Source organism: Mus pahari, chromosome X (genome assembly GCF_900095145.1).
Source record: "Mus pahari chromosome X, PAHARI_EIJ_v1.1, whole genome shotgun sequence".
In the NCBI taxonomy this organism is placed as follows: Eukaryota; Metazoa; Chordata; class Mammalia; order Rodentia; family Muridae; genus Mus; species Mus pahari.
In genome coordinates this window covers 33,702,812-33,717,990 of record NC_034613.1, presented here as the reverse complement: position 1 = coordinate 33,717,990, position 15,179 = coordinate 33,702,812, and the positions used below count along the sequence as shown (strand labels likewise).

The 15,179-nt window shown below is 39.4% G+C and overlaps 1 protein-coding gene across 1 annotated transcript; it reads right to left on the bottom strand.

Moving 5' to 3' along the window:
- Positions 1-12,846: 12,846 nt before the first annotated feature.
- On the bottom strand, positions 12,847-14,460 carry LOC110313786 (testis-expressed protein 13D-like). The gene has a single exon (XM_021188200.1). The coding sequence runs from the start codon at positions 14,458-14,460 to the stop codon at positions 12,847-12,849; it is 1,614 nt and encodes a 537-aa protein (XP_021043859.1).
- Positions 14,461-15,179: the final 719 nt, after the last annotated feature.

The following is a 15,179-nucleotide window of genomic DNA, read 5'->3' as shown; positions in this document are numbered from 1 at the left end:
TTATGATGTGGTGAGTTTACACATACTCTTGGCATTTAAATTTATTTCCTTTACAAAAGTAAGAAAAAGTAGTATTTGAGAAAGAAAGAAAGAGAAAGAAAGAGAGAGAGAGAGAGAGAGAGAGAGAGAGAGAGAGAGAGAGAGAGAGAGAACATCTTTTCAATAACACCTGAGTTTATTTATAAAGCTATTTTTTCCTAAATGCCCTCTTCAAAGAGAGAAAGCAGACACAAGGTTGCTGTGGGTACCTGTTTAAACCTGTTAAATATATGTTTTATTCTTCCAGCTACTAATAAACTTCTATTGTATGTCAGATCCAATAGTTGGACCTTAAGTTAGAAAGAAGAAAACCATAGTTCATACCTGTTCTCAAGTAGCTCATAGTAGGGATGCAAACAGACAATTAGATTCCGGATCTTGTGTTGAATGCTTAGAGCCCATCTGGTGGCATTATTCTGGGACAAGGTAGAAATGTTAAGGCGTGGGCCCTACCTGGAGAAAGTAACTCACTGAGCATATGTTTCTGAAAGGGACAGCTAATTCCAAGTCACAGATTCTCCCCCTCTTTCCCTCCCTCCTTCTCCCTTTCCTCCCCACCTCTCCATCTTCCTCACCATCTCGCCCCCCACTCCCAGCCACCACTAGCAAATCAATGCCCCTCCTCCTGCCTTCTTTGCCATGATGCTGTGCCTCACTTAGTCCTCTGGAAACATAAGACAAATTACTCCTGATAGAAATTTCCTACGGCAAGGACTGTGTCACAGCACTACAAAAGTAACTAACACAAGCTACGATAGAGGAGAGGGTAGAGTTCTCACAGCACAGCAATACTACATTTCGCTCTATTTTTATTCTGAACAACGTACGTGATGTGACAATGTCTTTTATCTTTATGTCTGCTATGTATAGTTACTTACTCTAGTTTGCCTGATTTTTCGCCTCCATCTTAAATTCAAAGAAACTTAGTTCTAGCTGAACTGGCATGTTTTTTAAGTTTCGCTTTATTTGATAGTATGCCTTGGAAAGACCTTGCTTGGATGGTTTGTTGTTCAGGTTCTCAGGCCCAAAATATGGATTATCATTTATCCATCCATCCATCCATCCATCCAAAATTAACAGCACTCTGAGAATAATCTGTTCCTAAAGTGATCTAGCCAGGTTTAATGGCACATGCCTGTAGTCCAGCAAATTTGGGAGAATTTATTGAGCCCAGAAATGTAGATCCAGCCTCAGCAACCATAGAAAACTTATTTCTTAAAAATTGGAAAATAAGCCAGGCAGTGGTGGCACACGCCTTTAATCCCAGCACTTGGGAGGCAGAGGCAGGCAGATTTCTGAGTTTGAGGCCAGTCTGGTCTACAGAGTGAGTTCCAGGACAACCAGGGCTACACAGAGAAACCCTGTTTCGAAAAACAAAAAAAAATTGGAAAATAAATATTCTAGATGTCTTCTATACAAGTCAGAAATTGCTACACAGACAAAGTCTTATTGCTCAATTCTTCTTTTCTAGATGAAACAAAGGCAAGTCGTAGGCACATTTATCTTAGTTTTCTCGGTGAGTATAAACAAGATAGCATATTCTACTTGCCTAGAACTTAACAGATGTTCAAGAGCTTTTTGTTCTGAGCTTGTGAAACCCTGGGAGACATGGATGATGCCATATTCCACTTAGGGCATACATATCCAAACAGAGTACCTGACATCTGCTTAACATTTTTCTTTCCTTCCCTATATAGAGAGAACCTCCTACAGAGTGCAGTTTCCAATTTGAGTCCAAGGCTATAACATTTTTTTCATTGATTTCTTTTACACAATCATTTACCAATGTTTATCAAGTGGTCCACCTCATCCTTGTTGGCAGAAAAAACTCTTTACACACCTCTCCTTAGCTACTCAGAAATAAGTCTTCCTGTGTCCTTTTAGCTTCATTATCCCAGTTACTTTCAGATAATAACTACCTGAGTCGTCTTTCTGCACCCTTTATTTCCAGATGAGATATCTTTAAAAAAAAAATGAGACTCTAAATAAATTCCAATCTGAAAGGCTGTTCTCTCCCCCCTTCCCTTCCCTCCCCCCTCTCTGAAAATATAACATTTTCACCATGAGAGCTCAAACTGGATTAAAGTGCAAGGTAATGTTATGTTATTTTGTCTATATATTTTTGCCTGAACATTTTTGAAAATCCTCTGATATTTTAGAACATGAATTATTGACTCGAGCCAGGGAAGCAGATCAGTGCCTTTCTCAGCCATCATCAGAGAAGCTTCCTCCAGCAACAGATGGGAACAAATATAGAGACATTACTCAGAGAGTAAAGGTCTTGCAACCCTCATCCCTAAAGTCAATTCTAAAAATCCCTCCCCTCAAAGCTCAGAGACTCTCCCTGGGAAGAGGAAGAAGAAAGAATGTAGGAGCCACAGGGGGTGGAAGACCCAAAGAGAACAAAGCCCTCTGAACCAAAAGGACACACACACACACACACACACACACACACACAGCACAGAGACTGAAGCACCAAGCACAGGGCCTGCACTGGTCTGTACCAGGTTCTCTGCACTCATTTTATGGCTTCCAGTTTGGTGGTTTTGTTGGGTTCCTGAACTTATAAATGAGTGGGTTTCATGTCTTCTCTTGGGTTCTTTTCCTTCTGTTGGTTTGTATTGTCCAATTTCAATGTGATAGCTTTTTAGTTTATCATATATTTTAGTTTGTTATATTTTACCAAAACAAAAAACAAACAAACAAAAAAAAACCAAACAAATGAATGAATGTAAATCTAGTCACTAGGGTAAAGGTTAACAACAAAACTGTCACACCTGCTGAGAAGGGACAATCAGTTTTCTCCAAAAGAGTAACACTGTGTATATTGACCACTCCAGGGCAGGCCTCCTGCTTAGGAGTTGTTGACTAACAAATAACAGACTCCACAGTTTTTGTGTGTACTTTTATTTAGTTACAGTTTAGTGTGGTGTTTCTGTGTTTGTTGTTTATTTTTTTGTTTGGGGGATGATGTTGTTTTTATATTTTGGGTATTTTGCTGTAGTAGTGCATTTTTTAGCTAGTTTTTTGTTTGTTTGTTTGTTTTTTAAGAAAGAGCTTAAAATCAAATGGGTAGGATACAGAAAATGATCTGGATGAAAGTCTTAGTTAGGGTTTTACTGCTGTGAACAGACACCATGACCAAGGCAACTCTTATGAGGACAATATTTAATTGGGGCTGGCTTACAGGTTCAGAGGTTCAGTCCAATATTGCCAAGGCAGGAAGCATGGCAGCAACCAGGCAGATATGGTGCAGGAGGAACTGAGAGTTCTACATTTTGATCTGAAAGCAGACAGGTGAAGACTGACTTCCAGAAAGCTAGGAAAAGGTTCTCAAAGCCCACCCTCACAGTGACAAACTTTTTCCAACAAGACCACACTTACTCCAACAAGGCCACACCCTCTAATAGTGCCAAGTATTCAAATCACCACAGCAAACTTTGGAGGAATATGATCAAAATATATTTAAATTTAAAATTGTTTTAAGTAATAGAAATAAATCTAATGATATAGGAATTTTCAGGATGGAAACCTGATGAAATAAAAAATAAAAGTTAACCAGGCATGGTGGCACACGCCTTTAATCCCAGCACTCGGGAGGCAGAGACAGGAGGATTTCTGAGTTCGAGGCCAGCCTGGTCTACAAAGTGAGTTCCAGGACAGCCAGGGCTATACAGAGAAACCCCGTCTCGAAAAAAAAAAAAGTTATTTTTAAAAACATGAATTATCACTTTGATATCACAGATATCAAAAGTTGGCAAAAGGATGAAATAGACTATATACATTTTCTAGGTACAAATCAAATATTGTAGCCCTCTAAACAAAACAGCTAATGGCAGATTTCTCAATGGCAAATAATAGTAGTTACATATGCAATATTTACATTCTTTTTCTCTTTCTCCTCAGTAATATTTCTTGGAAAAATCCTGGCATCTTTTATCAGCAAAGAGTTCAATAGCTTGAGTATTCTATAATAGCTTGAAAGGGTAGTTCAGTAGGTACAAATGCTTACCTCGAGTGCGAGGAACAGAATTCTGATCTCCAAAAGCAAGACCAATGGGTATAGTGACCACCTATTATCCATGTGACAGTTGAAACAGGGAATCCCCAGGCAAGGTGGCTAGCTAAACTAGTAAAATCTGCAAACTTCAAGTTCAGGAAAAGACCCTGTCTATGAAGAGCAATCAATGAAAACACCTAGTGTCAAACTCCTGCACACACATACATATATGCACACATACTCATCTAAACACATATACCTGCACATACACAAACATGTATATATGCATGTACACATATTTCCTGCATACAATAAACATAAAAGAAAAAAATCAGGTAATGGATCCTAGAGAGGTGGCTCAGCAGATAATAACATTTGCTTTTTTCCAGAGGACTCAAGTTTGGTTTCTAGTACCCATGTCAGGTGGCTCAGTACCATGTGTACCTTCAGCTCCAGAGAACTGTCACCTTCTTCTTGCCTCCAGGGACACCCACATGCATGTGCACTGACACTCATAAAATATTAAAAACTATTTTAAAGTTGGCTATGTGTGTTCTGATGTTTCAAAATTGTCTAGGTCATATCAGAACATGTTAGTGGTAATGGTGTGAGATATACAATTCTTTCTCTCTTCCTCTTCTTGGAACCAACATAATTAAATCTTTTTAAGAAAATTATCTACAAACAGAGATGGCGAGATGGCTTTTCTGTTAAGAACACTGACTGTTCTTCCAGAGGTCCTGAGTTCAATTCCCAGCAACCACATTGTGGCTCACAACCATCTGTAATGGGATCTGATGTCCTCTTCTGGTGTGTTTGAAGACAATGACTGTATACTCACTCACACACATAAAATAAACCTTTTAAAAAAAACTACAAACAAAACCCTCAAAGATTTTTTTCATCATTTTTATAAGTACTGTAATATGGTTTAATAGTGCAAACCACAAAATTAATTACAGGCTTCTGTCTTGAAATCAATTATTTTGTCATATAGAACCAAATGATAGATAAAGCATAAAACAGTACATGTAAAAATAAAAATGCCTATAGACTATGTCAAGGAAAGCTGTAATACCACTAATATTGTATTTTTTTTAAATAAAGCAAAATTAACTTTCTTGGAAACATTTTTGCAAACTGGGGCAACAATCAAGCCATCTGCCCTACCATAGAAGCTTTGCAATTTAAAATGTACATACTTACTGAACCCGAACTCTTCACAATCAGCACTTACTGGCATTTAGCATGTGATGAAACTACTAGATTTTTGCATATTTTAATCCCAACTTGTATCTCGAAGCTTTATAATCTTTTATAACTATTCTCTGAAAGGATCTGCTGGCTTGTATCTGTAAACCCTATACTTGGGAGCCTGAAAGCGGATTGCTACAAGTTTGAGGTTATCTTTGACTACAGAGTCAGACTGTCTCAAAAAAAAAATAAATTAAAATAAACAACAACCAAAAAATACAAAAAAATACAAAAAGAAGGAAGTGTTGGCAAATTTCAATTGCAAAAAGCTTAGGAAAATGGTTAGCTAGTATATGACTTGTCTGTGCATAGCAAAATTAACTGGATTTTTACCAAAAGAATTATATAAGATGGTAGCTTTGTTAGCATTACATTTACTTTGTATGATGAAATTTTATGTTGACTCTCAATTTTAAAGGAGAAAAATAATCACTACTGTTTGATGTCATTCAAGATCTATAATCTTTCAAGACTTGAAATCTACAGGTTAAGAATATGATGGGGCAATTGACAAAGAGGCAAAACACTACTGTTTGATACTTACTTTAAGAATAACAAGTACTTTCACTGAGTACAGGACATTGCTCAAATTATAGCAAGACTGACCCAAATGTCTGCTCTTCGCTTATCTTTAAAGAAATAAAGGAAACTGGAGATTGCCCGTGGCATTGCTTACCTCTGAAAGTGACAGGTGAGAAGATATAGTCTAAATCCACAATCCTTTATACTTTCAAGAGGCTAGGTGAGATGGGCCAAGATCTAATCTACTACAGGAATCATTAGGCACACTGAAGAAAGTGCTTCCAACAATAAACCAACAGGGAATAATACTTAAGGAATTGTACAGAAGACCTGGAGATATTTAATAGTGTGAAAATACCCTCTGTAACTGTTCTACTGTGTTTCTGTACATTAAAAAATAGGCATTACAGTCGATGAGAAAAGCAACCATATAAGCTGAGAATAGAGTTCAGTTGGTAAAACATATACAAAGTACCCAGCTGAATCTTTAGTACCACGGAAATAGAACCTCACAAAGTTACATACTAGGGACATGTGGAATCACGGTAAATTTAGTGTCAGTTGATATAATCGTCCTATCATGTACCAGATGTGAGAAAACCACTCCATTGTTAGTCACAGTGCCTGGACCACATAGACCCCACTAGCAACAGTGTTAAGACTTTGCAAGGCATATGCTAAGAAGATTATACGACTTTGCCACTTAGTGACATGATTGATTTTTAAAATATCAATTCTATACCCTGAGACATGAGTCTGAAGCTTTTGAAATCTCCCCGTAATTCTTTCTCAGCAAATATGTAAACTTATATTAGACTTCTACAGCTAATAATTTATCCACATAAAACAAAATCCAAGTAGTTCAGGCTTTATCTAATCAATCAAGATGTTATCTACTTAATCACTTTGAACTCCAATATAAACTTATTATAAAAATCTTTCTGCTCAATCAAACATGCCGCTCCCATTGCCTAATTTACCACCTCCTTCCCTTTCCACAGTGAAAATAACTACAACAATAAATGGCCCTATGTGCTGACAGCCTAAGTGCTAACAAGGTCCAAAATTAGAGATCTAAAAATCGTCCTACAAACAGTCAGCCATTACGCTTCAAAGCTCTGTGACATACACAGACCACAAGGTTATTTCCTTTAATTTAGGTATTGTTAATCCCTATTAATATATAAATATGTTACACTGTATAGGTAACTAATTAAGAAAGCATACAGTGGAAGGAGAACATATACTGGAACCAGTAAAATAATATTATAAAGCCAGGTCTCACTAAGCCCCAAATTTGTGTATTGGCTAAACACATTTATAAAACTGGAATGCCGTTTATTTTCAGGGGTGATCATTTCATAGTACTTAATCAACTGGTATGCTCATTTCTGGAGAAAACTATACAGGTAATGTTATACAGACTAAGTAGATTATACTTATTTAAGAATATATATGTATTTAGAAATATATATTTAGGAATATATATGTATACATTACGTAAACACATATAAGTATGTAACAACAATTAATAAAAAAAAGAGGCCATGTATTTGAGAGAGAGTAAGGAGGAGTACATGGGAAAATTTGGAAAAGGAAAAAGAAGGAAATGATGTAATTATACTACAATCTAAAAAATAAAAGAAATATTTTTAAATAAGATAAACGGGAGTCATAGTACCTACTTTGAAGTATTATATATTATATGTAATTACAGTATTATAGATTATATAGTACATATTATACATATATAAAGTATTCTATATGTGTTAATATAAGAACCCATTATATCTGTAATAACCAAAACCATTAGATGCTTAATAAACTGATCCATAGCAGGCATTGGATGGTCTCTTTCCATTTACTCCAGAATGAACCCCTATACATATAATTGTAACATAAAGATTAGAACTCAATGGTAGGAGCAATTTGACAACAGAAGGAGATCAAGGGGAAACAAATTGGAAAGAAAGAAGTCAAAATATCATTCTTTACAGATGATATGATAGTATACAAGGAACTGAAGGGGGATGCAACCCTGTAGGTGCAACAACAATATGAACTAACCAGTACCCCCTGAGCTCGAGTCTCTAGCTGCATACATAGCAGAAGATGGCCTAATCGGCCATCATTGGGAAGAGAGGCCCCTTGGACTTGCAAACTTTATATGTCCCAGCACAGGGGAAGGCCAGGGCCAAGAAGTGGGAGTGGGTGGGTAGGGGAGCAGGGCGGGGGAGGGTATAGGGGACATTCCGGATAGCATTTGAAATGCAAATGAAGAAAATACCTAATAAAATAATTTAAAAAAAAAAAGAAAAAGAAAAAAAAAAAGAAATACAGTATTCTCCTAAAGGTAATGGAATTAAAGAAAACAGGTTATGGGGAGAAATACTGTGTCCACACAAAGTAAATGCTCCTGAAGCTCCTTTTATAAGTAAGAGAAATAGACAGAGGGTCAGAAATCCAAAGACTTTAAAAATATACTTCCAAAGTTTATTTTTTTGAAAAATAAATCACTTGGAAAAATTCATTTCATGTAATATATGGAATAACATTAAAGACTCAATTATAGGAAATTCAATGTAAAAAAAAAATATCAGGTAATAGCAGATGCTGGAGAGGATGTGGAGAAAGAGGAACACTCCTCCATTGCTGGTGGGATTGCAAGCTTGTACAACCACTCTGGAAATCAGTCTGGCGGTTCCTCAGAAATTGGACATAGTACTACCGGAGGATCCAGCAATACCTCTTCTGGGCATATACCCAGAAGATCTTCCAACTGCTAATAAGGACACATGTTCCACTATGTTCATAGCAGCTTTATTTATAATAGCCAGAAGCTGGAAAGAACCCAGATGTCCCTCAATAGAGGAATGGATACAGAAACTGTGGTACATTTACACAATGGAGTACTACTCAGCTATTNNAAACAATGAATTTATGAAATTCTTGGGCAAATGGATATATCTGGAGGATATATCCTTAGTGAGGTAACCCAATCACAAANGAAGTCACTAGATATGCACTCACTGATAAGTGGATATTAGCCCAGAAACTTAGAATACCCAAGATATAATTTGGAAAACACAAGAAAATCAAGAAGAAGGAAGACCAACTTGTGGATACTTCATTCCTCCTTAGAATAGGGAACAAAATACTCATGTAAGGAGTCACAGAGACAAAGTTTGGAGCCAAGACGAAAGGGTGGACTATCCAGAGACTGCCACAACCGGGGATCCATCCCATCATCAGCCACCAAACCCAGACACTATTGTACATGCCAGCAAGATTCTGCTGAAGGGACCCTGATATAGCGGCCTCTTGTGAGGCTGTGCCAGTGCTTGACAAACACAGAAGTGGATGCACACAATCATCTATGGGATGGAACACAGGGCCCCCAATGGAGGAGCTAGAGAAAGTACCCAAGGAGCTGAAGGGGTCTGCAACTCTATAGGTGGAACAACAATATAAACTAGCCAGTACCCCCAGAGCTCCTGTCTCTAGCTGCATATGTAGCAGAAGATGGCCTATTCGGCCATCATTGGGAAGAGAGGTTCCTTGGTCTTGCAAACTTTATATGTCCCAGTACAGGGGAACACCAGGGCCAAGAAGTGGGAGTGGGTGGGTAGGGGAGCAGGGTGGAGGGAGGGTATAGGGAACTTTCGGGATAGCATTTGAAATGTAAATAAATATCTAATAAAAAAATAAAGGAAAATTTTTTTAAAAATAAATTATATATAATGTATATTATATAATATATATTATATTATATTATATTATATTATATTATATTATATTATATTATATATATAATATATACATATATATATATTATATATAATGCAGTGGTAGGTAAATAGAACCAATACTTGGTGGGTGTCTTAGGGTTACTACTGCTGTGATGAAACACTATGAAGAATATCAAGTTGGGGAAGAAAGGGTTTATTTAACTCATACTTCCATATAATAACATATCAACAGTCAGGACAGAAACCCAAACAAAGCAGGAACCTAGAGAAGGGAGCTAATTCAGGGGCCATGGAGGGATTCTGCTTACTGACTTACCCCTGAAGGCTTGCTTAACCTTCTTTTTTAATAGAACCCAGAACCACCAGTCCAAGATGTTCCCACCCACAATGGACCGGGCCCTCCCCATCAGGTCCAAAGGAAACTCCAACACCCCAACTCCAAAAAAAAAACAAAAAAAAAAAAAAAAAAAAAAAAAAAAAAAAAAAAAAAAAAAAAAAAAAAGGAATCAAATGGGCTTAACCTGGACTATAGGGGGATTTCCAGTGATTAGGAAAATTCAGTATTCCTTGTGAACTTGTGAAACTCTCCCTGCTCACCAAAAGGAATCATTTCCCTTCTCTCTGGCTACCTGTGGTGTCTATCAGCATAGCAAAGCTCATGCTGATCTCAGGCTCCCTTAGTAGCAGGAGTAACAACCTACCTCCTCCCCTACGTGAAACTTCCCCCAGCTCTTGGGCTTTCCTCCCCTCAGCTACACATTCTCTTTAGAACCTCCCCTTCCACCCCACACCCGAGTAGCCTAAGTGTTCTCTCTCTCCCTCTCCCACTCTCTGTCCTCCCCTCCCTCCCTGTTCTTCCCCTTCCTCACTCTCCCTCTCTCTTCCTACCCTCTATTCCTGCTTTGCTTCTCTCATGCTTTCTACAGTCTCTGTCCCCTGCCATTCTCACCCCTCTTTCAGACATCTGGCCATGTTCAGCCTATGTCTTTCTCTCTCTGCTTTGGACTCTTCCAGATGTCTTTTTCATATCTATAATAAAAACCTTCCCTTTAACCATACCAAGCAGCAGTCATGCCATCAGTTTATATTCCTCTATCAATCACTAATTAAGGAAATGGCTTTACAGACTCGTCTATAGTCCAAGCTTATAAAGGCATGTTCTCAATTGGGGTTCCCATCTCTCAGATGACTTTAGCCTGTGTCAAGTTGACAAAAAAAAATGGCCAGCACATTGGGGCTCAGAGAATTTTTTCAAAAATACTTAAAGAAATTCAGTAATTTCTTTGATATTGTATGGCTAGGACTAGAGCAAGTATCTCAACTCAGGTTTGTCTGATTCCAAAGCCTAAGTTATTTCCTGAGAAACCTGTTACTCTCCTTTATGTACGTATCCATGAAGACGAGAGTGATTTGTAACCCTCAATGGTTCACATTGCTTGGAATGTTAGACCACAAAGACCAAACAAAATTAAAAAGGCAGGAAGAGTATTTATGTTTATGGGACATTAGGCAACTCCAGGATAAACCAGTACAGACATTCTTGGTACAGAGCAGGACTGAACCGCTTGTACCAGAGATCCAGCTGAGGCAGAAGCACCCACTCCATGTTCTGATCCTTTGTCCCATCCACTCACCCCACACCACCCCCAGAAGCTCCACAAAAGTGCCTCCAATTCCTGTATCTTTACCAGGAGGAAGAACCCTCCAATAGTGGATAATATTGAACTGTCATACAGTTCAATGGGATGGAATAGGATGACGATTTAAGATGCTACCCATGAGCTAACCCTCCCCAAAATACAAACCACACAAAAGGCACATGATGAAAGTACACACTCTTTATTGCTAGTAGCAGAAGATGAAAAAAACCTGAATGGGTAGAATGTGGTTAAGTTGGAATAATTCAAGGAACTAAGTGAGAGCTTCAGTTCAGAGTGGAGAAAAAGCTAAATTCCCATCCCTGGCTCCTTCCTGGCTAGTTTACCTCACTTGGAATGAGAGCATGTAAAAGAACAGTTTATTCAAATTCACTGATGAAAGTCTCTAAATAATAGCTATTTCATGAATTGCATGAAATATATCAAAGTTGTTATCATATAGAATTTAACATTACACTCTTGCTCTCTTCCTCTCTTGCCTCTCTTGTCTCTTGGCCCTTGTTCCCCTCTCCCTCCACTCCCTTCTCCCATCTCTCCACATGGCCATGGCTAGCCTCTATTTGTCCTCTCTCTCTCTCTCTCTCTCTCTCTCTCTCTCTCTCTCTCTCTCTCTCTCTCTCTCTCTCTCTCTCTCCCTTTCTCTGCCTCTACTGCCCTCTTAACTCCCCTCCCCATGCCCTGAATAAACTCTATTCTGTGGTAAAAAAAAAAAAAAGAATTTAACATTACAACTTCTTAAACTCGTTAAAACTAGATAATTATCCTAGTGAAAAAATTAAATTCTAACAAAACTAGATTGTTCTTCAGTCTCCCCATAATGTGTACCAGTAGCCCTTTATTTCTTAATAGTTAAACTTTTCTTTGCTTCCACTAGTGGGTCTTACTGATCTATGGAGCCCATGACAATTAAGATGTTTCTTTTAGTTCTTGGATGGTATTATAATGAAGCAAGTTTAGCTTCCTCAGCAGCAAGCAAATTTGTGGAGCTGCAACATCTAAAGACCACTTTAACCTATAAGCTTAAAAGCCAAAAAAAAAGAAAAAAAAGCAAACAAAGGAAAGAGCATTTTTGAGAAGAAGTTCTATTTCTAAATATATAGGTTTTTCAGGGAAAGAAAACTAAGAAGGAAACAAAGGAGTGGGGAAGGGTTTCATTATGTCTTCTTCTTCTTCTTGTTCTTCTTCTTGTTCTTCTTCTTGTTCTTCTTCAGAGTGTCATCCCATCCGGAACAGCCGTCAGGAACCCACCTCCTGCAAAACTGTGAAATTGAAATGCTATTAGGAAGAAATCTTGGCTTCAAGGAGTACAATATTCAAAACAGCCCTCCTTTGTCCAAATAAATAAAAAAGAATATACATAGTTATAATTTTAGTTATTTAAACAAAGCAACAACCTAGATAAAGTGTCCTTTAACTTTCTTACTGAACAATATAATCAAGATAATTTTTGATAATAAACAAAAAAAAAACGACAAAAGAAATATTTTTAAGGGTTAACCTATCATGATAACAATTTAGTTAATTTGTATAAAGGCCTAAGAGATTATTTTGTGTGTAAAGCAAGTTACTGTTGATGAGGTTGGACGTTGTTAGGACATTGATTTCTTTTGCTTACCTTCTGGAATCAGTGCGGTTGTACTCCACACTCAGGTGGCATACAAATTTTCTTGCATTTATAGCAGACTTTGCGCCATGAAAAATTCATAGCCTTACACCGTGGGCAGACCCAGTTCATCCGAGAGTGTGAGCTAGGCTGGGATTCTGAAGCTGCTTCCGCTTGTGGCTTCTTCTCCTTCTTCGCCAGCTGAGGTTGCTGTTTCTTCGGGCTTTCTCTCACAGCTTGGCTCCAGCTCTCCCACACAGGGGTTGATAGGGCCTCCTCCTCATCTTCTTCCTTGACTTGACATCTACTGGAGTACAAGGAAGCTGGACCTGATGCCTGGGGACTATTGTCACTCTGGCTATGGAGTTGACCTTGCTCAGGAAGGTGAAGTTCCTGGAGATTCTGAAGATCTACAGTGTTGTCATATGCTTCGTCCTCCTCCGCCGCCTCCTCTTCCTCGTCTTCTTGCTCTTCTGCTGTATCTGTTGCTTCTTCTGATTCCTCTGATGATGTTTCTGCTGCTACTGCTGATGTTGCTTCTGGCTCTTCATTTTCTCCTTCACTGTCATTTTCAGTGTCCACTAGGGTAGCCCTAGCCTGAACTCCTTGGCGATCTTGCTCTTGAATGTGGCTTCTGTTGTCTCCCAAGGTATTTGTCCCCTGGCATTTCCCTGAGTTTCCCTCCTGACTGGTGTCTCTGATATCTCCTGTGGGTACAGCATGCTGGGTGACCGGAGGACCTTCAGTAGTAGACGTGTAGCTTCTCTGGTCCCACACACTAGCTGGGTTCTGGGAGCATGGTGCAGCAAAAGGACCAGAAGGATAAGCTGGAGGCATCGGAACTGGAACTACAATACCTGTTTCTGTTTCCATGACTACTGAAGGTGAAAAAGGCATTACGAATGGAGATCTGGTTAGGAATGGTGGATGTGCTGGGAGCTGATATGGCATTGACACTGGCACAGTTGGTTGCATTGCCTGGGGCCAGGGACTTGTGCTTCCTAACATGTAAAAGACATTTGTTGCAGCTGATACTTGTGCCTCCAAATACCTTCTGTCGTATGCCTCCCCTGCACCCATAACTCTCTCATGATCTGGACTCAGGGGTACCACTGAAGCCCCAAGCTGTTGGCTTTGAATACCAGGTACTATATCATAAACCAAAGGAGCCATCTGGACTGATCTTTCAACATGGTGCAGCCTCCGGCGCAACAGATCACACTCCCTCATTGCCTGCTGTAGAGCTACTTGAGTAGAAATCAACTGGGTGACGGCCTCCTCTCGCTGTTGACTGAGGTGCCACAGCTCTGAGACTGAGGCCCTGGGAGCCGAGGGGCCCTGCCCAAATGCATCCTGTGGCAACCCAACCATATAAGCCTGCTGCTCACGCTGCCTTGCAGCTATTCGCACACTCAGTGCCAGGGCACTCCAGGTACAGGCCCTTTTTACAGGACGTGGCACCTGAGGATCTAACAAAATGGCGCAAAGTTGGTCTTCTATCTCATTCCAGGGCCGCATGCGGAAAGCCATGTAAAATTCCGGCCCACCACCATTCATGAGGATTTCGTTGTTAATAAATCTAATTACTTCTCTGTGGCGAAAGCCAGTGGAGTGATCGCCCAAGTCCATCGCCATGATCAACGCGGCCTAGTCACGCTAGCGCGCCTGACTGAATTCTGTCACTGTCTCTCAACGGTCACAGATAGCGGCTGTGCCGCCAGTCCTGTTCCCCTCTTCCCACTGGCTCAGTCCTAAAACAGTTCTTGCCCAATCTCACAAAAGAACAAAGTTGATCCTCTCACCACCTCAGCCTCCTCAATACAGACACCCAGGACCTCCCACCAGCAGTCGAAGAACATAATGGCTACAAAATGGCAACTGTAACAGATAAACAGTCAACTCAGAACGTTACATCACCAGCTTAAACGTCATAGAGAGCACGCAACTTGAACCAGCGCTACCTGTAGGTAGCCTTGGTAGGGAAAGCAATGAGCCACCAGCCACCAGCTTGGATAACATGAGCTTGGGAAAGAAAATGGCCAAGATGACAGCAAAGAATACATAGTCACACATTAGAGTTGAATGTGAATGCATAAGGGCTGCTCACAGTTCAGTTCTGACTCTCAAGCTGTTTTATTATCGTTTAGGTTTTGCAGTTATGACTCCAGTGGTAGAGAGCTTGACCTGGATTTGTCCATTTCATCCAGGTTTTCCAGTTTTGTTGAGTATAGCCTTTTGTAGTAGGATCTGATGATGTTTTGNATTTCCTCAGGGTCTGTTGTTATGTCTCCCTTTTCGTTTCTGATTTTGTTAATTAGGATGCTGTCTCTGTGCCCTCTAGTGAGTCTGGCTAA

Bases quoted from the DNA above. Each gene is read 5' to 3' on its own strand.
- LOC110313786 (XM_021188200.1), bottom strand. From the start codon at position 14,460: ATGGCGATGGACTTGGGCGATCACTCCACTGGCTTTCGCCACAGAGAA.